Raw genomic sequence first — 25,931 nt, 5'->3', positions numbered from 1 at the left:
CCTCCCTAGGTGGTCTCGCAATCCTTCGCAAAGGGGACAGGGGTCCAAGGTCGAGGCCGGCAGATAGCCCCGCTGTCCGGAGCGGCGAAGGAAACCGCAAGGACGAATGGGGAGACTAACGAAAAAGGCATGAGTCCCCTTCTAATGGCGTGCACCAAAGTAAAACAACATAAAACAAAACCGGACGCGCAGCCTAGGTCACTGCCCTCTCGCGGAATATTCGCAACACATGTACAAAAAGATGCGACATCGCGCCGAACCCTACAAGCGCCATGACACAAGGTATATCCTTCTACTCAAGGTGGGGTCAATGATACATTTTCCAAGCATCTCACTCTAAATAAGCCAAGCATCAGACCAGGGGAAAGCTTGTACCCATTGTATCACCGGTGGGTACCCGGCGGCAACGGGGGTTGAACCCCGCACCTCCCGCATGCGAGGCGGATGTTCTGACCACAGGACCACCGCGGTGGTCAGACTAGTTTATATAAGATCTTGCAGCATATACAGTACTTCGGACAAGTGTATTAAAAACTTGCGCTATATACAGGGCTTTGGACCAGTTTATTAGAATTTTGCACTATATACAGGGTGTCAAGGTTAAAAAAGAATGAACTTTAAGAAAGCCCGGCTCCCCACAGATCTACAAAGAACCAGCAGGATCGCATCTGCAGGCCTGGACAGCACCTGTGAGTTGCAGAAACAAACAAGCACCAAGCGCTTAAATGTGGCACGTCACGCTCAAAACTCTCGCATAAAGCTGCGTCCCACTTCCAATTTCTGCTTAAAGGGATAATGTGTCATGGACAGGACTCCTTTAAAATGCTTTTGAGATTCTTTTCAGGTAGGACAAAAGAAAGAAACCTGACAGCTACACAACACTGACTTCTTACCCTTGTAGCAGGCCCCCTACTTTAAAAATATTAAACAGTACACTTGCAAGGTTCCTGTAGAGCCTCTGCGACATTGAGACCCATAAAATGACTGCCGACGCTACAAAAGGAAGCCATAAAATGTTCCTACAGACACTTGCCTTGCCCACTGTACACAGTACGATAATAGAAACAATGCTACGTGGAAACTGAAAATGGTATGCAACAGGCATGTGCGAATAGCGAATTTTCAGTTCAAAGAAAAGCAAATATTTTCTAATCCAAGTGAAGGGTTTGACTCACGAAATGTAGTCTTAAGATAAAAAGATACAACTGATCATTAGAGCTCAATAGCATACAGCAAAAGATGTGGTTTGCAGAATTCCCCAGGACAAGAATAAAAAACGCTTTCAAAGTTGCATTAGGCAATGCTGAAAGAGCAGCAGGCATCATAGCGTCATAGTCTCAAGCCCTTACCGTGCGTTTCTTTAGTTGCTGCCGATTTCGAATAGAAAAGTTTCTGAGAGGTTTTCCGCAGACTAAATTTCAGATGAACCGCATCTGATGCCGCAATTTCTCCGTCCTCATTTGCATGACAGATGGTCACATGACTGCATCGTGCATGCGTGATCACATGTTGTACCACTGCCAGACAAACCTAGGGCGAGTCGGAAAAAAAAAGTCGCAGATATGCTGCTGTGCAAAAGTACACTGTGCACCTATCCCTGCAGAGAGCAGGTTTAATTGGAACTCCTTACGACGCCAGTACTTCAGTCTAAACATGCGAAAAGGTAGGAGAGAAGCATGGAGGAGGCATAACCCTAAGTGCAAGACAGTAACACTGTCTTGTAAACACTGTAAACACAAAGGCGCCACCTGTTTCAAAGTTGGTTTCCAGCGACACGGCAACTATGGAAGCCAATGCGATGGAGCGCTCTCCTCATGTTGGTAGTTGTTCTGCATTCACATCTTTTTTTTTGCTATATTCGCCTTTCAGGCCTTTCGTGTGGCAGGTGCAGCGCAGTTCCCGTCATAGCGTGTTCACTTTCGCATCTGGGCTCTGTTCCATCACGTGCGCTCGTCAGCAATGTGCCGAACCGTGCCGCCATTGAAGGGAGAGTTTGTAGACGCAGCTGTCTTGCCGTGTGCAAGATGTGTGCCGAAATCCAGAGCGGTACGACTGCACGGAAGTGTTTGCACGCTCATAAGACATCGACATCTTTATTCAATAGCTTAGTTTCTTTAATTCTCGAAGTTTGAAATATTCCAAAAATATTTACGATTTTCGAATACGGCTGTTTGCTTCGAACCCTGAATCGAGTACCGCATTATTCACTTCGATAGTCGCACAACCCTAGTATGCAAGCTACCACTTTCTGCCAAGCTCAACTGTTTCTAGTCTGTCTACAATCCTCTTGGTGAACATAAGCCCGCCCGTGGGGCTTCCTGCAGCCAGCAGGTCGTGATCGTGCTCCAGCACCACAAGCCAAAGCACACAAGTAAACAAAATTCCGACACCCGAGTCCATGCACTGCTTAGCCACATCTTGGCTAATTGACTTGGGAGAAAAATCCAATCCCTCCAACATAGCTGCCCAAACAGATTCATTTGCTGTTCGCATTTCCTTCCCACTGTCCCAGCATCCCCACAGTGCTACTTTTAAACAGAGAGAACCTACCAGGCGTGTCAGTTTAGTAGTGGCAAAGTATCCACTACGTCAGGCTTTTAACAGCCGGGTCCAGTACTCTGTTGGCAATGCCAACAGTGCTTCCATCACCTGAAAATGCAAATGCCCAGTTTGTCAATACATTAACCACATACACCCTCAAGCAGCAATAGTAATAAAAAATGTCAATCGCACTTTATGATCATCATTTGTGACACTATAAACGCCCAATGTCAGTGAGCAAAGAAGATTTGTCGAAATCTTCAGCAGTGAGCACGAATGAGCACAGCCACTGCGCTCATTCTTCAGCCATCCAGCAACTATTCAGAAAGTGCCCAGTTTGTGGGATGCAGTGCTGGTCTTGTGTGCTGAACCCAACATCTTGCCAGAGTCACTATGTTTGCGTTCATTTGAACACCAAGCACAATGTGCACAACTGTCTACTGTAATTGAATGCAAGCAAAAAAATCAACGTGGTTCCATTAAAAGCAGGGCTTACTGATGCCATGTACAGTTAACCACCTTGAAGAGCCTTCAAAAATTGAGAGAAGGTTGGTTCTGTGCAGAATTCGAGAGGCATCACCATACTACTTTTTATGTGCCTATTTGTGCACAATTTTTACAGCAACAGCAGGAAAACAATTCTGGAACCTATGGGTCATATCGTTACTAAGCCAGACAGTAGGATTAATCCGCCTTTTTCATTTTCCTGTGCTGCCACCTCGTGTACAACGCTGGAAGCTCACTGGTAGGGTACTGCGCGCCCAACCCGGCCGGACTGAGTGCCGCTGCGGAGCATGTTTTGTTGGAATCTATCAACGATGGCGTGTCCTGGGCAGCACCTGGTACCTTGAGGATTTCTAGGGTTGACTGAAGGCTTGGTGCGAAGTCCGAGGCAGGCTCCAGTGCCCACCGAAGAGCAAATTCTTCAGTATCTCCGATCATCCGGCATGCGATGCGAACACCAGCTAGCAAGGGCCGCCGCTTCAGAGATGAAGGCTACATTCGGAACATAATGTTCAATGAAATATCCCCGATCAGTGAGGTTGGCGTTTTCCGCTGTATATGCCTGCCATTCATGAAAGGTGGATACTACATCGTGCACGCCGTAGTACGGAAAACGACTGGAGACAACAGTTTCCACAAGCAATCGTTGTGCTCAAGCGCTGCCGAATAGCTACACGAGCTATAAAAGCACAAGCGTACTCGCAACAAAGCAGCTCTGCTAGCATTTCACTGTATTTTCCCACAACACACCGCTGCATAGGTTAAACAAGCATGCGCGTCCATAAAGACGAGCGCGAGAGGCGCACATTAATCCATTCCGGCGATACCACGCAGAGCTCTTCATCATGGATATGATTCGAACACACGCATAACGCACCTTCTTCTTCTTCTGCCTCTTAATACATGGCACATACCCACACGGGGGGATTGGCCAGGGTGTAGTGGCATAAACAAGGAAATTTCCATAGGAGATTATGACAAAATTTTAACACCATGCGTGAATGCTCTCGTAGCTTCTTTTTCGTTGCCCGCTCCATCGCGCGTTGAAAGCGGCTCACAGCACTTGCCCATTTGTCCTTCTTGCTTGAGAAAGCAAAAAGCACCGGAACGAAGTCTGGGTGCCGCGGTGACATTCGAGGCCTTCCTGCCCATGAATAAAACACTTCGTGATCGACTGCACACGCATTTAAACACAGTACCTCGTCCGTACCTGTCACAAAGTGATTCCCGCACAGTCTTGACGTGCTTGACGGTGCCCAAGGGCGGCACGATCTTAGAGCCGGCGAACTGCTTTTATCCACGCTTCGCGTCGAAGGCTGTCCCGGGAAGCGCTCGGAAAGCGAAAAAATCCGAGTTTACTTCCCTTTACATATTGGGCATTGCTGCCGTATGCAACACATTTCGTAGGTATCGCCAAATGCGTCGCGCTGAACGCCCGACGGCTGCAGCAACGCACCCCGCGTAGGAAGCCGGTTTGTTTACACTTCCACGACCCGTCTGGAGTGGAGCGAGCGACCCTCCCAATATGTTTCGCGACACCGCCGCCAGGGGATGGGCGCATGCGCAGTCGCGTCGTGAAAAAGGCGGATTAAGCCCGCTCCTAGTGGCTGTTGCAGCGAAATACAGGTGTGGCCAAAATACTGGTACAAAGCATACTTCAGTGCCTAAATTTCTGCCACGCTATCCATAAAGAAAAATATGAGCATTTCTTGGGGTTGTGGTTGCGACTTCACTAGTGCCTTTTCCTATTTATATGTATCTCTATATTGTTACGGCTGCGACTATCTCTTGACATAATAGCATCAGCTTAATGCTTCCTCGCTGCCCCATATCCTACAAGTTGCCACCAGGAAGCTATGTATAGTAAAAACCGAGCCATAACCTTTAACCAGAACTGACATGGTTGATTTCCAAGCTTTCGACACACACCTAGCACCGCTATGGTGGATCACTTGTTAGCTCTAAGAAGAGTACTTCTGAAATCCGCCTCGCACCATATTCCCACTGCTCGGATAGCTGCACTTATTTGGACGTGCTTTCTTGCGGGCGACTAAGCTATTATTTGCAGAATCAGTCTGAAAGGCGAGCACATTGAATGCTCTCTTTTTTGACACTTGCTCTTGGCACTTCAGAGGTACGCCAACCAACTGTTGTAGAATTTCCGCATTTGTGGGTGCAGAACTTTAAAATGCACAGCAGCAATCCTAATTTCTCTACAACAATAAAAATTGGAGGGGCTTTTGCACATTATTTTATTTACACAATTCGCATGTTACATCTCTGAGTCATAAACAACCAGCTGAAAAGGAAGCATGCGAGAATAAAGTCAAGTTTTCCTCTATTAAATGTGCAGATGCCCACCATTAAATTTTTTTTCCACACATAGGTCTCAGTACTTGACAATCGGAGCCATAGACTTGACAGGCACATTCTAAATGCTTAGGGTGTTGGATTCCAATGCAGAAGTTTACCTCATATATGAGAATGTAATTAGGTATCGGTCGCATCCACACGTCTGGACACAGCACTCGGAGGGGATAATCAGTGCCTTTCTGATTTGCCGATTGATCGTAAAGGTATACGTCTGTTTTTCACCATTCGTCCAAGCTGTGTATACGTAGCAGCACTGTTTCCCTTCTATTTTTGTAAGCTGTTGCCATATATGTATGGAGTTCTACTTGTCTGTCTTTTGGGGTGCTGAACAGTGTGTGGGCGGCAGCGCCCATGCAAGGAGGAAAATTCCTGCTTCTTGGCTCCATCATTCAGAAGGGAGTTGCGCGTGAAAGAAAGCCTCGAACCAACAAAAGCAAGCAAGAGCCCCAGGCACAAAGTGGCAGTGGCGCTGCCCTCCTCACCCGGTTCTGGTGCTCCACATCCCCAAGCATGCCGGGCGTTGGGGTGGTGGCCTTGTCCGAAGAGAAGCCCACCACAGTGGGTGCGAAGATGCGCACCAGGTTGGGGATGGGCATCTTGGCCGCGGGGTGGGCGGCCACCGTCTGCAGGTGCAGTACCAGCAGCGCCAGGGTGTCCCGGTTTGCCCGGGGAAGCTTGCTCACCGCCTGCCAGGTGGACCACACCCGGTCCTCGCCCTCCAGCTCTGCATAACCACCGCCAACATCACCAACCCAGCTGCAACTGCTGCAGGGCAAAGGCCTCTCCCGTATCTCTCCATTTAAGCTAATCCTGTGCCAGCTGCACCCACCTTATCCCCAACCAATGTCCTAATCTTATTTGCCCACCCACCTGACTCTCTGCCACCCTTTGATAGGATTGCCCTCTTGCAATACTATATGGTCTTTTCCTGTCTCGTTATACGTGCCCATTACAGTCGCATTTGCTCCCTCACCCAATCTGCTATCTTGCTGTCTCTTAACATTACCCCTACCACAGGGGGCTCCGTCTGTCCCACTTAAGGCCCGTTCACACTTGTCCAACAATCCGGTGAGCGAAGCAGATTCAATCACTTTGACGCCGACTGGGGCGGAAAGCGGCGCAACGAGGCCGATTGCTCCTGGACTAATTTCCGCTTCCGGAAAAATTCCGCAGTGACACAGTGGCGCCCATTGAAGCAGGACCTCTCGCTTCAGAATGAATTCGTCATTCGTGCTGCCTTTTTCAGTGTGTGTTCAGTGGCCATAAATCAGGCACCAGTTTTTCGCTTAGACTTGCCGCGGTGGCTCAGTGGTTAGGGCGCTCAGCTACTGATCCGGAGTTCCCGGGTTCGAACCCGACCTCGGCGGCTGCGTTTTTATGGAGGCAAAACGCTAAGGCGCCCGTGTGCTATGAGATGTTAGTGCACGTTAAAGATCCCCAGGTGGTCGAAATTATTCCGGAGCCCTCCACTACAGCATCTCTTTCTTCCTTTGTTCTTTCAATTCCTCCTTCATTCCTTCCCTTACCGCGTGGTTCAAGTGTCCAACGATATATGAGACAGATACTGCGCCATTTCCTTTCCCCTAAAAACCAATTATTATTATTTTCGCTTAGCCCTACTTCGCCTACAAGAAAACGTATAAGTGATAAATTTGCTTTATTTTTTACTTACAGTGACGATTCTGCAGCTTCTAAGCTTAAGAGGAGCATTGCTTTGTTTACAGTAATTGTTTCAGTCCTGACGACCAGATGGCGCCACTAGGCTGAACTTATCATTGAGTCTGCATACGCTGAAGTAAATGTGGGAATGTGCCTGCATTTAGCGTACGTAAGCATGTATATGCTTACAGTATCTAGACAGCGTCATTTTTTGCTTTTTACTATCCATACCTGTGTACGCCGTGAGTGGCGACGTAGTGGCCAAGAAGTATGCGGAAAAGTGAAAAACAGCAGCGGCGCAGCGTTTCCACCTCGTCTGGACGTCAACAGATGACAAAAGGTCCTACTTTTTTCAAGCGACCGAATCCACTGCACTTGCCGGATTTTTTGACAAGTGTGAAAGGGCCCTTACTATCCCGTGTATATTTTTGGAAATGTAAATGTCCATTACATGGGCTTCACTGTGCGCAAGCCTTCAGCTGCGCGTAAAGGAGGGAGTTTAAAGTTTACATTATCTTTACATTGGGCATATTGAGACAGTAAATTAAAAAAAAAATGTTCAGCTGTCTCCTTCACCCAATCTTTCAGAAACTTGCACCTATATGCGTTTCAAGAAAACAAAAAATAATCGAACGAGGAGGAAGTACAATGTTAGTAGAGATCTTTGCATCTGCTGTGATCAAAATCTGTGCCTACGCTCATTGTTGATCTTTGAAGCATGAAACCATGGGACAGTTTCCAGTTTTGTACAGTCAAAAGAAGCACAGCAGCGTTTGGAGTTGCAGAAGTTCCAATATCTAACGCGAACATTCAAACTCGACCAAAGTTTCTTGGTACCACAAACAATTCACGCCTGCATAAAATTGCCACGATGGTTGATGACATGGGCTGCATACAGATGAACATATTGCCAAGCCAAGAAGGCTATCCATGCAAGACTCAGATTTTGCATGTACAGTTTCACAACTGCTGCAGCCATAAAACCCAACCACCAGTTACGCTGCCAGTCCCCATTAGTTCTTGGGGAGGCCATTGCTTTGCGATATGCTTGATAAGCACTTAAGTGAGGCCAAACTTAAGCAGGAAGGTAGCATGGCTTTCAAAGAAACTTAGCTGAAGAAAAAGTTCATTCGGACTATTACGAATTCTGATGCTCATTCGAGAAATCCAAAACCAGAACTCGACAACGTGAAGGAGGTGCCTCTTACGCGATGCCTCGGCAAAGGTATGCCACAGAGACTTGGTGATGAGCGTCTCACTCAGAGAGCGCAGGAAGTCCTTGAGGGTGCCGCACACTGCGTAGATGTCGGCCTTGGACTGAAAAAATAAAAGAACAGCAGCAGTCAATGCAACCTTAGTCCCTCACTGCACAGTGCTGCGTTGTGCACTGAGCAAATTTGTTTGCAGTGCATGCATCGAGAACAAAATGCTCAGACTGTTCAGTTTGCCACAAGAATCAATCCTACGCAGTGTCTCAAGCAAGGTCCACTGACTCAAACATTTTCCAAAGACAATCTCAGAGATGATCTGACTGACAAGTACGACAACATGTGCCAGGTTTTTCCCCTGGTGCCCCACAAGGCAGAGCCATTCACCGCGCTGCAGCGTTTCTACGCAGCAAGCATTAAACTCACCAAGTTCGGAAGCCCTCTGCCAGACTGGAACTTTTCCCTTATTTCGCGGACTTCTCTCTCCGCGCCAGGCACCCTGAACATCAGAAGAAAGATGTCAGGATCAGTAGTCAGCATACATAGCCATCGGCCTGACTACTACTTCCACTGCAGGATGAAGGCCTCTCCCATTAATTTCCCATTAACCCTGTGCTGTGCTAGCTGTGGCCGCCACATTTAAGGAAACTTCCTGACTTTGCCGCTCCCTGCAACATTTCAAAGCCCTGCAGTCAGCTCATACAGAAACTGAAGAATGAAAGTGATACTGAGGACATTAATGATACCTCAAATGTCTTGATGCGGGACATTACATACTGTCATAAAGACATAAATACCGACAAAAGCCAATTCCAAAGAGCCTACTTTCACTGAAAACAGTTTTCATAAGCTGGAAAACGCAAAAAAATTTGTTACAAAAAAATTACAGCTGTTTTAACAAGAAAACTGATGTTGTCAAGTTTTTTATTGTTTACAGATCTGCAACTAGGCTACGCCTGACGGCGGTTACCACGTTTTCAAATTTAACACCTCGAGTTTGAAGACAGTAGCTAAAAAAACATTTCTAAGCGCAACTTTCTCAATAAACTGTTTTCTCAATAAACAGGCAGGAAAAGCCAAGCAATAAGTTTTTATGTCCTAGGAACAAAAACTGGGTGTTGTTGACCTCTGAGTATGTTTAAAGGGATGACGTGAGGAAGTCAGAATGAAAGCCAGACAAGGAACACGGGAGAAGACACGCAAGACATTCACCAGGGACACAGAGGACAAACAGAAACTGGCCTGTTTTGATAAGGTGCAGCGTACTACTAATTGCAAAGGGACCATTCTCACTGAAGACACAGCCATTATAAGCTAGAGAAAAACAGATACAGGTGTTGCCAACATATGCAGATTTCGCAAGCAAAATGCGTGCACCAACAAATTTTCGGGCAAAGATCTCAGACGATATGCTTGAGGGGACTCACTCTGTTCTGTCCCCTTTGGTTTGCATCTTCACAGTGTCCTGCTCCTAGTTACCTAGGAGCAGTTAGTTGTTAACTAACAACGGAGAGCACCTGCATCGCAGTGCCACGAACTGTGAGATTGCTGTGCGTGCGGGGAGCACTCTCTCTCTCTCTCTCTCTCAGGAACTGGTCATGTGCAGACGTTTCGGCACGCCACACTGCTCTCCGCCAGCGAGGAGAGACCTGCGAGTTTGTCCCGTCCGGCCTCACAGTTTCTCCCCTGCCCTAGCGTGGGAGAACATTCGCTCTTAACCGTGCTGGTTAAGACGACCTCGATTCCTTAGCGCAGTTTGCTGCTAGCTGGCGTTATCGTTGATGTAGCAACAAAATTGCCTTTTTGTGTCAGCCAGTGTCTTTCCTTTGTTTCCCACAGAGCATGGCCCGCTGTGGTCGGCGTGCACTCGGCAGCGCTCACAGTCATGGGGTGGGGTCCAGCGATTTGAACAGTCTCCCGCGATTAAGCGGGGAAAACGTATGTATACACCCTCCATTCAACCCCACACGCTACATAGCCACTATTTTAAAATGAATGGCGACCAGTCCTTCTCGGTGTGGACATCGACAGTTTGAAGTGACTGGCGAGAAGAACTTTAAATTCAATTTTCCCAGCCATAAATTGTTTTTGCTTCTAGACAAACATCAGCATTGCTAGAAAAAGCCAGAGAATAGATTTTTATTGCGAACATGTAATGACTGCATGAAGTTGCCATCGGAGTTCCGGTTTAGGTTTATGGTGGTTTAACGTACCAAAGCGACTCAGGCTATGAGGGACGCCGTAGTGAAGGGCTCCGGAAATTTCGACCCCCTGGAGTTCTTTAACATGCACTGACATCGCACAGTACACGGGCCTCTAGAATTTCGCCTCAATTGAAATTCGATGACCGTGGCCGAGATCGAACCCGCATCCTTCGGGATAGCTGCCGAGCGCCATAACCAGTGAGCCACCGTTGGCACATATTAAGTGCAGGATCGAATGGAAGTAGCATACTGTTTTCGTACTGCTGTTTCTATACTATCGACCTATTGTTGAGATGTTCCAGTCAACCGCCTCGCACCTGCTGGATGTGGAGTCTCGGGTGGTTAGGAGGTGCAAGGCAAGTGAAAGTGTAGTCTTCGCAGTAGGGTTGCGTTATTGGTCGAAGGGCTTCCTCTGAGGGGCTTTTGCCACTCGTTCTCAAGTTCTATCCAATTATAGCCTTCAGATGAAAACGGCCATCGCTGCAAAACATACAACAGCAAGAAGACCACGTGGAAACACCCACCGGTAGATGCCCACGGCATCCAGGCCCCTGCGCTCCACCTCTTGGATGCAGTGGACCACCAGAGCAGGCACCATGGGCGGAGTAGGTGGCGCACAGTCCGAGATAAGCTTGTGCTTTGGAGTGTCACATGGTGCAATGCAGGGCAGTGGCACCTGGTACCAATGGGTTGGCAGCATACAGATTTGGGTACAACCTGAGGGAACTGAACAAGTCTTCCTCCAAGCATTTCACAGAATGCAGTTTGAGAACGTCCACTAGTGCTAGAACACAGCGAATGAACAGTGAAGTACAGTACTCAGAATCTGCTTGTGCAGTTCAACACATAGCTATTACTGAAGAGCCAGAAGAAATCTCAGGGTAAAGAATGGTACAGCACAAGTATGAAAATGAATGCACACATATGCATCTGTAAGGGAGAGGTTCAAGTGAATGCTCAGATGTATTTTCAAAACCTGGCACATATATGGGAGCAGTCAGATCATTGCACTCCAGGACTTGAAGTACAGCAGCTATTAGAACTGCCAGACATGCACATGAAAAAGAGGAAAACAGGCATGAAACAATAAATGTGAAGATGAATAAGCTAGGTCTGCATGACAGGTCTGTTAACGTTGCCACAAATGCTTCAATTACACAATTTTCACAAATGCTTCAATTTTCACCGCCTCCTTTAAGCAGCATGAATGAGTAGAACTGAGTGCACGCGCTTTAGATTTCACCTGCACCTGAACGCACCTGCATATTTAATGGCCCTAAACTCAACTGAGCATTCTACTTCTCCAGCATGGTCAAATAATGAGCCACACTGCAAGGAGACAATAGGAACAATTAAGGGGGGATAGAGGCAGAAAAAGAGTAGAGAGACTGAAATTTGTAAAAATTTAGACAAGCCGATCGAAGACCTGGTCGATGCACGCTTCTGTGAAATGGCTGTCCTAGTGCAGCACCAGTCACCCACCTGGTCCCTGCACTGTGGGTGACAGACAGACTGGCAGCAGCTGCACTTGAAGACTGTCTTGTAGAAGCCAAGGCACTTGCCGCAGGGGCCACAGATGCCGTCCCTCCTGAGCGCCGTCTTGGTGACGAAGGTGTGCTGCCGCATCGGCAGCCTCTCAGCAGAGTTGCTGCGCTTGGGCATGGAGGCACCCAGGGCCACATGCGCCCGCCGCTGGGCCACTGGAGTGCTGGGTGCAGATCCTGGGTTTGCATTTTTGTTTAGGCATGAGCCAGGATAAAGAAGTTTTCATTAAAACTGAAGACATATCAACCATAAGATTCATTCACTACATGGCACAGCCCAAGGAGTTTGGTTCTGGGCCCCACTGTGTACATGGCTCGTTATGCATTGCATAGCGATACTTCTCGAAAGTTTATGGTACAAGAGCCACACTTTAAGGCTTAGGGCTCCCCACTATTGGCAAAGGCTGTACACAGACATGCTCATGCTTGTCTACGGTGTTGGGATGGTGAACTGGGGACAGCACTAGCATTGCTTATGAATCTCCTTGGGTTCGAATCAACAGCTCAGCGTGCACCCACACTCAAAGATTGCAGTGCTTTGCTTCATTCGCCTCTAAAAACTACATGAAGCCAGGCAGGCAGCAATGAATGTCACAACCTCATTAAGAGCAAGCACTTTAAAGCGAGTGTGTGGATGTTTGTACAAACCAATGGTGTCTCAGTATCGCAATCCTCATGCAGTTATCTCCGAATGATTGTCAGTGGCTCAGGATCAAACCCCAGCTTCAGTGGCTATATTTTGATAGAGGTGAAAGATGTCCTTTCTGTCACTTTTATACCTTAACACCCTAGCAGGCACTTAAAAATTTTTTTTTCAGAACCTCTTAACCCCATCTCGTTTGTCCACTGAACAAAAAAACTGCATTTTGTGAGCCCTACTCTCAGTAAACTGGACACAGCTTGCCACAAAACACACGAGTTCAACTTGTCGTAAGAAAAAAAATGACTCAACAACCTTTTTTAGGGGTGTGACATAAGGGGTGCGGTTAGCATAAGCAATAAAGCATTCTTTTTCTTGATGAAAGGTGCAATGCAGCTTTAAAGTTGTTTCAATCACTTGCAGTTTGAAGGAAGAATGACTTGTATTGTGCTGGGCAACGTCAGTGCACATTAAAGAACATGAGGTAGTTGAAAATAATTTGCAGCCCCCCTTACGGCTCCTATTTTGGGTTCGAGATTTCAACACATTCTTAATGCATCCATATTTCCAGACATTGAAGTTTTTTTATATGCATTTTACTCTGGACACAGCACCAACAAACCTGTGCTTTTATAGTTTTTTTTGTAACAATGCATAACACATTAGGATACACGAATGCTGTTTCGGTTCAAACAACCAACAGATGGCTTTGACATCACAGGCCGATTTTGGTCATGCGAGGCATGAAAAAAACAATAATTGCTGATATGCTCTTTGCCGTCATTCCAGCTCTGGAAGAAGGCGCTGTAGTGAAAAAAGCTACACATCAGATTATACTGTAGTTTTTTCTTTGCCTCACGCGACCAATAAACCCGTTTTGACATCTGCTGCTGTTAAAACCGAAGCAGCATCCCCAGAAGACATTAAATTATTATTTCTTGAACAGCCATAGGGAAATACTATGGGGTGATGCTTGCATACTTATGTCTACTGCATCATTACAAAGAAGGAAATTGGAGGGGACAATCAGAATCGGTCTTAAAGGGGCTCTAAAAGGGGCTCTAATAAAGTTGCAGTAAGGCTGGGATGTTAAAGCACGCCTCTTGACGAATACTGTCCAACAAGAAATTTTCTAATGCACTTTGCAGAAGCTGAGATATCTGTAGTCAAAATTTTAATTTCAGCATCTTTGCGCTTTTCCCTCTCCTCTCGTCACTGTTTGTACACTGGAAGGTCAGCGCTCCTCCACCTCCTTCCTGACCCGCAGGAGCTACGTGGCCTTGGTAGCTGCCTGACGTCAAAGAATCTGTTAGTTATATTGATTTTAATGGCGCAAAAGCAACTATGGCTATGATGCGCCAATCACAAGGTTAGGTTCTTGTTAAATGTTACACTTTTTATACCTAGAGTTTGTTTAAAACATTGACTTCATTAAGAAACTTAAAAATACTTGAAAGGTCAACCAGTGCTTGATCACCTAAAAGCAACTTGGGGTGCAATGGGATGTATTCATTGTAGAGTGTTGTAAAATATTTTTTTCTCGGTTGTTCTAGTTTTCTGCATGAAATTAAAATGTGGTTTACAGTGAGTACATCGCCGCACATTTCGCAGAGAGGTTTGTCTTGTTTTGTCAGTAAAAAGAATCTATCCAGTAGCCACCTCTCAACATGTATACGTAGATGCGAGCTACGGAGGAGGGTGCGAGCATGAAACAGTCTCCGGGAAGGGCTTGCCAACTTTTGCGCGTGATTGTGGGTCCTCTGCTGTGTGTAGAAGTGTATTACTTGAATCAGGTTTTCATGACAGCACAATGCAGTGATTGAGCGAGTTGATGTGCTTTCCTCGGAAGGTGTTTCAGGGACTTTAAGAATACGGCACGACAGCTTAATGGTTTAACTCCAATATATGCACGTCATTCTGCATTTTACGTTCATAGATCTTTGGGAGTCCACATACCCATCCTGGCGCAGTGGTGGAGCGGTTAATTAAGCAATGCGCAATTGCTTAGGCGATGGAAGGTGCTCCCAGCGATGGGCCTTATGTGGCCCAGGTTACTCCCGAGCCACCAATCACTGATTTAACTGCCACCTGCCAAGGTGGGCAGTTTGCTCAATATCCGCGGTGGGCATGTTGTAATGACACCACAAAGTCACGTGACCTAGGTGGCCCACCTGCCTCCTAGACTGCTCTCTCGGGAGCACCTGCCAGAGCCATGTGTCACAAAATTCGGCGCATATTCGGAAAAAACCGGAATGCGCGTAAGTAATCGCGCCCGCGCGTGGTAAAATAAAACAAGAACAGTGGGGAAGGATCCCCGGAGAGCGCGTAACTTTGCGTGTGCTGCTGCCCTTTCCCCTCAGCTCGCCGGCGCGGCGCCAAAGTAAACATAGCCACGCGCGGCGTCGATTTCTCTAGAATGTCTGAGTAGTTTCTGCTCATCGTCAACAGAGAGGGCATGACCTTGAACACACTAAACTGATACCCTCTCCCCTTCGCTCTCGCGCCGGCGACTTCGCGTCCGGAGAAGGACCCAGAAAATTCTCGAAGGCTGTCTCCGCGCTCGGCGAATGGGGTCGTGCGCCAGGCGCGAGAAGGAGAACGGGCTTGTGTAGTTGAAGATGCGTGCATGTGCGCGCCTGCCTTGACGCGAAGAACAAACAGACGCGGACTGCGCCTATAAATGAGGGTCTTCAACCGCTGTATGCTAGCCCGAGCCGCCGTTTAAGCTTCAGCGAAGAGCGCCCGCTCGACTCCCGGGAGAACACCACTCGCCCAGCCACGGACCAGCGAGGCAACGTGTGCCAGTCTGCGGATCGGCCCCGTTGTGCTGCTCAGGTCGTCGGACCTGGCAGTGCCCGGTGAACAAATTGTTTTGTTTGTTTAGTGTTATTGCACTATAGGTGCAAAGATTCTGTTAAATTGTAATCTCTCTCTATTGTTACTTTGCACGAGTTGCATTGTATTTGTAAATCACTGCGTTTGTGCTCATGATTGTGAAATTCTCTGTGTCATCTCTTCGCTGTATAAACTTTGTTTTGTTTTGTGAACCTTTGGCTCCGACCCATTCTCTAGGTTGCGACCGGCGAAAGCTGGGCACCAAATGACCAACCCCCTTGTCACTTGGTAGCTGGTCTCCGGCTGAGCTTGCCACGCTGAGTCGAGGGCATCTCCCTTGTGACCGAGACCGCTACCCCCACACGCTCTAAGGGTGTCTGGGAGCGCATGCAAAAGTGTGCGAAGTGGTGACACCGTGCTCGCGATTGTTCGCTCACAACGATGACAGCAGATTTTCTGGAGAGCGGGGTCCTTAAGGCTCTCGCGTTAAAACAGAGAAGCAGAAGTTTAGTGTGTATTCATTTAAAGAAAGTGGCAATTCCCCACCGGCGACTAAAACAATCTTCTTCCCGAAGTGAAAAAATTAACTGCCAATTTTACACACTCCTCAGGGGCGATCTATGGGAGAAGTGAAGAGGGTGGTTGGGTATGGTGCACTGTAAACTGCGAGCACAGTGCCAAACATGACTGACCGCTGGCAAACTTTGACGTTGTGGGTACATGTGGCAGAGCAGCTTGCGCAGCGGTAACTGGAGTTGCCGGCTGTGGTGTTGGCGTGGCTGGTGTCACCGACTGGCTGACCACTCGAGAAGTTGCCACAAGTTCCTTGCTGTTCTTGATCATCACGGTCGTGTGAAGCGCACTTGCACCACTTGCCTGTGTTTCATCTTGGGCCTGAACAGGAGACGCACATTGTTCCACCGAACCAACACCTTACCGCATGAATGGCTCGGAAAAGAAAAAGCTAGAAGTAACTGAGCTTAAGTCCAAGCGCATACAAACACATTGACAAACTAGCACGCTTAGCAAAAAGTCTACTGCAAGTGTAATCAAGGGCAAAAATCAGTCACTGAGTGCACTACTCTTGCATTGATTTTTTACACTGAATTTTTCATGCTTGCATATTCCTTAAATTGCATCGCATTCTTTACGAGAACACCATGCGTGAACTTGCCCACCTTGTACTGCGGAAGACAGAATCTGCAGACATGCAAAGGCTAAATTCTAGCACAAAACTCCTAAGACGTCGCTTCAGTTCCATGAATTGCCAGCCTAGAAGAATCTACGAGTATTCTGTCACAAGTACGGAGAACAAACAGCACAAGGCAGACAAAGGAATTACTGTAACAGCACGACAACGGAGAGGCAGGTATGGCTCTGAGAACAGCAAGAACTGCTGGGAAGATATTTCCATTCTTTAGTTGGGATTAAGTAATTAACAGCAAGTGAGCCTTGGAGTGACTTGGACATTGGACAGTACAGTTGTCTTTAGAAATCAAACTTGTACTCCCATAAAACTGCATAACAGTTATTCATAAGTTAATTTCTTCTTGCTGTTCACAGCCATCGTAGGCCTGCAACTACTGCATGCAACAACTTTATGCAACTAGAACTGCTCCCCTTCAAAATGCCTAGCTGCATAAATGAATGCTGCGGTGCAGTCCCTTAGGGCTGTGTTTTGGATGTTAAAGATGCAAGTTTCAAGCATGACGCAGCATACAAACCCTTTCCTCACGAAAAAATACCCATATTTTTTTCCCCCTGCCATACACTGGTGCTGTATGAATATACAAACTTTCCGTAATAGACTATCCTCAACTAGCCCAACTCTCAGCACCATTTTCTCTCTAAACTAGTCATCCAGTTTACAGCCTAGTTTTTGCCTCCCAAGCTCAGAATTAGCAGCATCACATTAACTTTAGTCCCGAGGTCAGGTGGCTGCAATTGGCAACTATCCCACATGAACACTGAAGGGACAGAGTCACTGTCCAGACAGCGAACACAGCAGTGCTTACACATACTTTGCCAACTAACACACTACTTCCTACTACCAATACCACCAGCTCTACAACTACTACCAGAGTAGACACTAAGCCCTGAAAAGCTCCTTTTTGCCCAACATAAGCATTGCTGCAAGAAGGCCTGCTTTTGGCAGCAAACAGATCTGACAAGTGAACAAGATAAAAGTGGAAAGATATAAAGCAGAGCGCCAATCTGCTGATATAAGAAACAACACATATGCCCAACAAGACCCAACTGATGAGCCAGCATTAAAGATGCTTGAAAAAATAAAGCAACCGGTTGAAGTAACAAAATAAAGGTCGCTTGCCTTTGGCTTCTTGGTGACCGGTGAGGTGCTCTTGAAGGAGCTGCTGTATCGGCGTTTTCCCTGCGAGAGACGGGGACTGTTGGCGCCGCAGCCACCATCATCACTGTCGTCCAGGCTGTCTCCAGAGGGCGAAAGCTCCGAGCCCACGGATTCGTCAATGACCCTGAAATGCACACGGATTACAGGCGCAGCTAGCTGACCAGCCTGGTGCACGCTGACTGGTGTGCGCTCCCCCTGCTATTATAGCAATCGAGTCTCTGGCGACAAACCCTGCATGCCTGAATAGAGGTAACTGCATTTCCAGCGAAAAACACAAACAGGCTTCTCATGCTGAACAGATTTCAAGAGGCTGGGCATGCTAGCCACATGAGGACTAATAACACTTTTAAATTTTCATATGCAGACAGAGGTTGCACTATATACTGTCCCCTGGTATACTAAACTTCTGCAACTCTGTACAGATACAGTTGCTACTAGAAAAGGGGCATACATTTCCTTCTGTTGTTGCACCATACCTAATAGATGTCAAACATTGTGCTTGCATCCCTGCTGCATCACGGCTATAAATATAGTCACAGCTGGCTAAGTTTTCCATGTGCAAAAGCATCAAGCATTTCACTGAGCTTTTGAGACACTGCATAACTATAGAAAAGATATCAAGCTGAGTAACAAACAAGTTTGTGGTCAGTAAATAAGTGGCATCGATTTACTACACAAGAACTCGGCATAATTAAATCAATGATCTGTTCCAATTAGATTGCATAATGCATTCAATTTGCCATTCCAAGTGCCACCACTAGGAGTCTACTGGATTTTGAGGGAAGTGCAGACTCGAGCAGTGTCTGTGCTTTAACTTAAAAAAAAAATGTGCCTCCAGTCCTTTTGGACTTTTCACATGTGCAGAACCTGCAGAAGGTTGCTGCACTTTTGAGCACAGTGTGCACAAATAACCCACACCGGTGAGAGGAGCTAACCAAGTGAAAGCTGTAAAAGTCCATCCTCTTCCCTGACCAAGAAAAGAAACACAGCTGTTGAAGGACCTTAAAACAACAGCACGTTTGAACACTTCTGTGGCTAACCTGTTGACTTGCTCAAGCAGCTTTTCACCATCGATGGGCACGAGAACGGAAAGCTTCTCGGCTGTCTCGTTGGGCAGTTCAGGTGCGTTTGCAAGGAACTCGCGAATCAGCTGTACCTGGCGTCGCTGAAAGAGCGGAGCAGAGAATACGGGAAAGTGCGGACACACGTAGACGAGAAAAAATAAAAATGTTTTACCAGAATTTTCGCTTCCACTTCGCACTTCTCCCTACGAAGTATTTCTCTCTGCAAAACCTCCCTGAAGCGAGAGAAGGCACGATTAGAAGGCTTTTGCATGTAAATGAGCCGCTAGAAAATACAGGCAGTTTGATATTACGAACGGGCATACATGTGCAAAGTGTACGCTCACTGGCTAGCACCAAACGATGGTGGCCCATGGGTTTAAAATGCAATGCTTGGTTGCTATGGTACTGAACGCAATGTAGAAAAACAGAAAGGCAGTTATCCTAGTGTTGTTATCCAGTGAACATGCCATATCATAATTGTGCACCTAGCCAACTGCCGCAGCTATTCGAGAGCAAAGGGTAAAAGCATGGGTGAAAGCTTGATGCACGCTGAAAGATGTAAGATGGAAGAGAGCACCCTGAAAGAAAACCAATTAAGCGCAGTACCAACTGTTGATTCAATGCTACAACTGCGGTACAGGGTATGTCACACTGACATTACACCATTTCAAGACACTGAACCGATGGTTTGGATGCAATCGTATCCGGAGCATTTGACTCATCTTTGAACTATCATAAATGAAGGATCTTAATGAATTCAAAGGAAAGCATGCAATGATTCTCTCAGCAACTGTATTGGAACAGCTGGGCAGCAGGCTATTGTGGACCTACGTGTGCAAGAATTTCGAGTTTAAAAAAACCTAGAATTAGTTTCTATCACTTTGTTAACTTTTTTGTTCACTTGCGACATGCACGATCATCTTCACCTTAGAAAAGAAAAACTAGAGCTCTGCACTGATTATATTGTACATGCATTGACTGCGTTGAATATTCTTAAAAATTTTTTTCCTTGTACAAAATGCAAATCTGACCACGAGTAGCACAATGAGAAAAACCAGCCAATAGCAATGTATCACTTGTGAAGGTGTTTATTCGAACCGCAGGTCGGTAGGCGTTGGTCGGAGGGCGGCACGAAAGACACACTTACAGGCGTCACTCAAGAATCACAGCTGTACTTCGTCTACCTCTTCACTGCGCTGCTTGAACTCCTGCCAGTCGGTCCCATTACAGTTACTTCCTCGCCAAAAAAGGAGCCATCCTGGTGACTTACGGGGAGGGAAGCATGGGCGGATCATAATAAGGTTTGAGACGCTCGACGTGCACAGTTTCGCGCCCCCGGCGACAGTCGTCCGCAGAGGGGGCGAGCGGCTCAACGATGTAATCCACGGGAGAAGTTTGTTGCACCACGCGGTAAGGTCCGTGATAGCGGGAAAGCAGTTTTGTGGCGAGGCCGGGAGTTGAGGAAGGCACCCAGAGCCAAACAAGGGCGCCAGATGGGTATGACGCGGGAGGGTCCGAGGAATCTCGACGGTGCTTCTGATGCCATTGGAGCTGTGTAGTGAAAAAACGGTCAAGTTGCCGGCATTCTTCGGCGTACAGGTGAGCTTCGGAAAGTATGTGGTCTCGGAAGGCTCAGGATGATAAGGAAGGATGGTGTCCATGGTAGATGTAGGCTCCCGGCATATAAGAGAAAGAAAGGACAAAACCCCGTCGTTGTCTGCGTAGCCGTATTATACGCGTACGTGACGAAAGGGAGCACTTGGTCCCAATTGGAGTGGGCGGTGTCAATGTACATAGCGAGCATGTCAATGAGTGTGCGATTGAACCGCTCAGTCATGCCGTTGGTCTGGGGGTGGTAGGCGCTGGTGCAGCGATGAACGATTTGGCATTGCTTGAGCAGGGCCTCGACGGCGTCCGAGAGAAAAACACGGCCGCGGTCACTTAGCAGTTCTTGAGGGGCTCCGTGACGAAGAACAAGACTGTGTAGAATGAAGTGAGCGACATCGTTTGCGGTAGCAGATTTGAGAGCCGACGTTTCGACGTAACGTGTTAGCTGGTCAACGGCCACGATGACCCAGCGATTGTTAGCCGATGTAGTTGAAGCGGGCCATAAAGATCTATGCCCACGCGGTCAAAGGGACGGCCAGGGCAAGGTAACGGCTGCAAAGGAGCGGTGGTGGGGTGAGGAGGTTTCTTGCGACGTTGGCAGGCGGTGCACGACCGAATGAACTGATGTATGTAGCGGTACATACCTCGCCAGCAATATCGCAGACGAAGGCGAGCATATGTTTTCAGTACACCAGCGTGGCCGCATTGTGGAGGGGCGTGGAAAGAGGCGCAGATGGTAGCACGGAGGTGTCGAGGGATCACCAACAGTCACTTCCGCCCGTTGGAGAGGTAGTTACGGCGGTATAGGAGGCCATCACGAACGGCGAAGTGGTGGGCTTGGCGGCGAAGGGTCCGGGACGAATAATGCGGCGAGGGATTGTTCAGGAAGGCGAGCAGCGAGGTGATCCAAGGATCCTTCAGTTGTTCGGAGAGCATATCATGGACGTCGAACGGCGAGAAATCGTAAGCACAGACGAGGGCACAGGCTGAATCGCATGGGAGCGGTGAACGAGAAAGGGTGTCGGCGTCCGAGTGCTTCCGGCCAGAGCGATAAATGAGAATATCAAACTGTTGAAGACGTAAAGCCCAGCGGGCGAGTCGGCTAGAAGGATCTTTGAGGGAGGATAGCCAGCAGAGGGCATGATGGTCTGTGACGACATAGAAGGGCCGGCCGTAAATGTAAGGGCGGAACTTGGCAATTGCCCAAATGATGGCGAGACATTCTTTTTCTGCAACAGAATAGTTTGATTCCGCCTTGGTGAGGGCGCGGCTGGCGTAAGCGACGACGTATTCCGGATACCCAGGCTTTCGCTGGGCAAGAACTGCGCCCAAGCCCACACCGCTCGCGTCAGTGTGAACTTCTGTCGGACAGGCGGGATCAAAATGGCGAAGGATGGGGGGAGAGACCAGCAGGCGACGTAAAGTGCTGAACGCGGTATCGCAGGCGGGGGACCAACACGAAAGGTTCGGGCTGCCGGCAAGAAGCTGCGTTAAAGGGGCAATGATACAGGCGAAATTGCGGATGAAGCGGCGAAAATACCGTATTTACACGATTGTAAGTCGACCCTTTTTTTGAAATTTAAAATTCCAATGTGGGGGGGTCGACTTACAATCGAAACAAAACCTTGAACTGCCAATAAAAGCAAGAAAAACAATCTATCAGGGACGCTACTGCGATGTTAGAAGTTTTTGTTTGCTCTACGGCTACAAGCGTAGCATTCAGGTATTCCGCGGGCTTTTTGGCCAGGATTTTTCATTTTTTATTTTTACTGCGCACACCGTTACCCACCGCGATGGTTCAGTGCTACTGAACAGGATACCCGGGTTAGAACCCGACCGTGGCGGCAGCGTTTCGATGGAAGCGAAACGCAAAGGCACCCGTGAGCTGTGCGATGTCAGTACAGCAGGTTAAAGATCCCCAGGTGGTCGAAATTATTCGGGAGCCCTTCACTACGGCACCTCGTTCTTCCTTTCTTCTTTCACTACCTCCTTTATCTCTTCCCTTACAACTGGGTTTCCGCCGATATTTGAGACAAATACTGCGCCACTTCCTTTCCCCAAAAACCAATTTCATTTCATTTCACTCGCGGGAAGGGCCGCTGTCCCGCTGTTCCAATCGCGGAGTCTGCGCCAGCGCCCGGGAGTGTCGCTAGCTGATGGAAGAGCCGCTATTTCAGTTGGTTGCGCAATACGTAACAGCGGCGCTTCTGGGGAATGCCGATGTTTGCTGGAAGAGCCGACGCCCTGACACCGATCACTCTTTGTTTGGTGGTGCTTGGAGTTGGTGCTTTTGACTCGACTGCCGGCCGCGTGCTTCCCCATGAGCTCTCCAGGTTCGAAAAGCATTCGGCGCTCATTCACTGCAGCGTTCAAGAGGGAGGCCATCATTTACGCCGAAGAAACCAACAACTGCGCGGCGGGCCGCAAGTTCAACGTTTCTGAACGGTTGGTGCGGGAATGGCGGAAGCAGCGAGACAAAATTTTCGATTGCGGCTCCAAGCGAAGAGGTTTCCGCGGGCCGAAGTCGGGACGCTTTCTGGAGCTGGAGGTCAAGCTTGCAGCGTATGTCACCGAAATACGTGATCGGTCCCTTCCAGTGACATGCGAAATGATTACACAACAAGCCCGGGTCTTTGCTGCGGAAGCTGGAATAACAGACTTCAAAGCCAGCAGGGCTTGGGCTTCGAAATTTATGAAGAGGGCTGGCTTCTCTCTTCGTCGGCGTACTAGTGTATGCCAGAAGCTGCCTGCTGCTTACGAGGAGAAAGTTCTCGCCTGCTCGGCCAAATCGGAAATGCGGACCAGACTCCCGTCTACTTCGACATGACGAGCAACACAACAGTGAGCGTGAGGGGAGCTCGCGAGGTTAAGCTTCTCACGACAGGAAACGAGAAACTTCGGTTCACTGTTATGCTATCATGCTTGGCAGATGGCACAAGCTCCGACCATGCATCGTCTTCAAAAGAAAAACTATGCCAAAGGAAATGTTCCCGAAAGGTGTGATTGTGCGAGTGAACGAAAAAGGCTTTATGACGGACGACTTAGTTATTGATTGGTACCGTCGGGTGTGGCTTTTGAGGCCAGGGGCATCCCTCCAAAATCGCAATCCGAACCTCTTCGTGCTGGACTCATTTCGCGGCCACCTTACCGCGAAAGTGAAGGCAGAGCTCCGAAAAGAAGATACAGATATGCTGGTGATTACCGGCGGTCTGACGGGGCAGCTGCAGCCGCTAGACGTTGGCGTTAACAAGCCATTCAAGGACTTGCTCTGGCGTGAGTACAACGAGTGGCTGGCGGCAGAAGGGCGGGAACTTACGCTAACGGGGCACGTGAAGAGAGCCTCCCTGGCGGCTGTGTGCGGGTGGGTGATTTCCGCTTGGGCGGCCGTTCCACGCGATGTCGTGGTGCGGTCATTTAGGAAGTGCGGGCTTTCCATGGAGGACGATGTGCTGTGGGATCGCAGCGGCGACGACGACGACGACAGCAGTACCACTGAAGATGACTCAAGTGAGGATAAATAGCCCATCTATGCAATAAATTTTCGTTTTTGAAGCGCTCCACCGGCGTTTTTTTTTCGGACATGCGATTTGGGGGGTCGACTTACATTCGAGTCGACTTACAATCGTGTAAATACGGGAGGAGCATAATCCTATAAAACTGCGAAGTTCTTTTAAGGTGGTCAGTTTGGGGAAGTCAGCGACGGCCCAAGGGCTGTGCGAGGGCTGTATAATGCCGCGCTGGAGCATGTCGCTCCGTCGGCGAGACGCGGTACGGTCGCTGGCGCAAGGGGGCATGCGTACCAGCGTCAATTGGTTAATTAAGAGTACAACAACTGTCCAGATACACAAAGGATTAAGGCAAGGTTGTCCTCTATCACCGCTGCTGTTCATGCTTTATATGACAAGTATGGAAAGGAGGCTACAAGGAAGCAATCTAGGTTATGATCTGTTATACACATTAGGCGGAATGGTTGTTGAGCAACGACTACCGGGTTTAATGTATGCGGACGATATTGTACTCTTAGCAGATAGCCAGAAAGATATGCAAACTTTGGTGAATTGCTGTGAAGACGAAGGGGACAGTCTAGGTTTCAGTTTTAGCGCAACTAAGTCAGGTGTGATGATTTTCAACGATACAACGGATCAGGAGCTTACAATACAAAGCCATGAAATACCCATAGTGGCCGAATACAAATATCTGGGGGTATGGGTAAATGAAGGGCAGATGTATACGAAAAAGAACGAACAGTCTCTCATAGCAAAAGGGCAAAGAGATGCCGGGATAATGAAACAGAGCATTGTGGGGGTACAACAGGTATGAGCTACTGAGAGGTATTTGGAAAGGAACAATGGTGCCGGGGCCGGCTTACTTTCGGGAATGTGGTTCTGTGCTTAAGGGCAGAAGTTCAGTCGATATTACAAGTAAAGCAGAGAGCTGTTGGAAGGTTAGCACTAGGTGCCCACGGGAAAACCACAAACGAGGCAGTACAGGGGGATATGGGCTGGGCAACGTTCGAAGCACGAGAAGCTCAGAGTAAAGTACTATACGAAGAACGCCTGAGGAAACTGGATGATAACCGGTGGGCAGCTAAGGTATTTAAATACCTGTACAGAAAGAGCGTTGACCCACAGTGGCGCAAACGAACTAGAAAGCTGGCCAGTAAGTTTGCCAGAGACGAGGAAGGAGAAAGAAAGCATTAAACGAAAGGTTAAAAACGTCGAAGGTAAAAATTAGATAGATTCAATGGAAAAGAAGCATAGTGTAGAACTATATCGATACTGGAAAACGCAGATCAGGAAGGAAGCATTTTATGATAGCTCAGGAGGAAACCTACCCAGTGCCCTTGTCTTTGAAGCTAGGTCAGGATGTCTTAGAATACGCAGCTACCAAAAAAAAAATTTAACGAAGATGACACATGTACTGTGTGTGATAAATCTGTAGAAACAATAGAACACCTCATACTAAAATGCGATGGTATCCATCCCGATGTCGATGCAGGCGCAGTCAGTCTCTTCGTGAGGCCTTAGGGTTTAGAGATAACAATAGTCATGTAACTAAATCTGCGGTGGAAATTAGCAAAAAGCCATTGGAGGATTGGTGGTACAAAAGCAGAGACGTGACATAAGTTTTAAAGTTTAGGAAGACGTTTTTTTTTAAAAGGAAATGGCGAATTGTATTAACAACTTACAGCAGAGTAAACAAAAATAAAGGAAAAAAAAACTGAGCATAGTGGCAACAACCACTGCCCCGTTTCAAAGGGGATGCTCCTACCTTCCATCCATCCATCCATTGCGTGGGAGACGGCCAACGCGCGCCCCAAGGAGGGCTGGGAAAGATCGAAAGAGTTCCGAAAGCAGTAGATAAGTTCCAAGATCTGGTCACG

At 47.9% G+C, this 25,931-nt stretch overlaps 1 protein-coding gene across 2 annotated transcripts in view; it reads right to left on the bottom strand.

Annotated features, from left to right (window-relative positions):
• Nucleotides 1-545: 545 nt before the first annotated feature.
• LOC144128232 (uncharacterized) overlaps nt 546-25,931 on the bottom strand; it is a 29,683-nt gene continuing 4,297 nt past the window's right edge. Inside the window, exons 4-15 of one of the 2 annotated variants that reach the window (XR_013313750.1) lie at nt 19,113-19,173; nt 18,917-19,041; nt 17,838-18,000; nt 16,201-16,402; nt 11,972-12,210; nt 11,014-11,165; nt 8,712-8,784; nt 8,286-8,394; nt 5,901-6,142; nt 2,551-2,649; nt 1,350-1,530; nt 546-687 (exon numbers count right to left, since the gene is read on the bottom strand). Coding sequence is in view for 1 of the 2 variants with exons in the window: in XM_077661471.1 (XP_077517597.1) it covers nt 2,590-2,649; nt 5,901-6,142; nt 8,286-8,394; nt 8,712-8,784; nt 11,014-11,165; nt 11,972-12,210; nt 16,201-16,402; nt 17,838-18,000; nt 18,917-19,041; nt 19,113-19,173 (1,426 nt within the window). In the remaining variant the exon portion in view is untranslated. The remainder of the gene's footprint in view (nt 688-1,349; nt 1,531-2,550; nt 2,650-5,900; nt 6,143-8,285; nt 8,395-8,711; nt 8,785-11,013; nt 11,166-11,971; nt 12,211-16,200; nt 16,403-17,837; nt 18,001-18,916; nt 19,042-19,112; nt 19,174-25,931) is intronic. The other variant, XM_077661471.1, reaches the window with a different exon arrangement.

Source organism: Amblyomma americanum, chromosome 4 (assembly GCF_052857255.1).
Source record: "Amblyomma americanum isolate KBUSLIRL-KWMA chromosome 4, ASM5285725v1, whole genome shotgun sequence".
Taxonomy (NCBI): Eukaryota; Metazoa; Arthropoda; class Arachnida; order Ixodida; family Ixodidae; genus Amblyomma; species Amblyomma americanum.
Note: the sequence above shows the minus strand (reverse complement) of the source record. Positions and strands in the feature narration are given on the sequence as shown.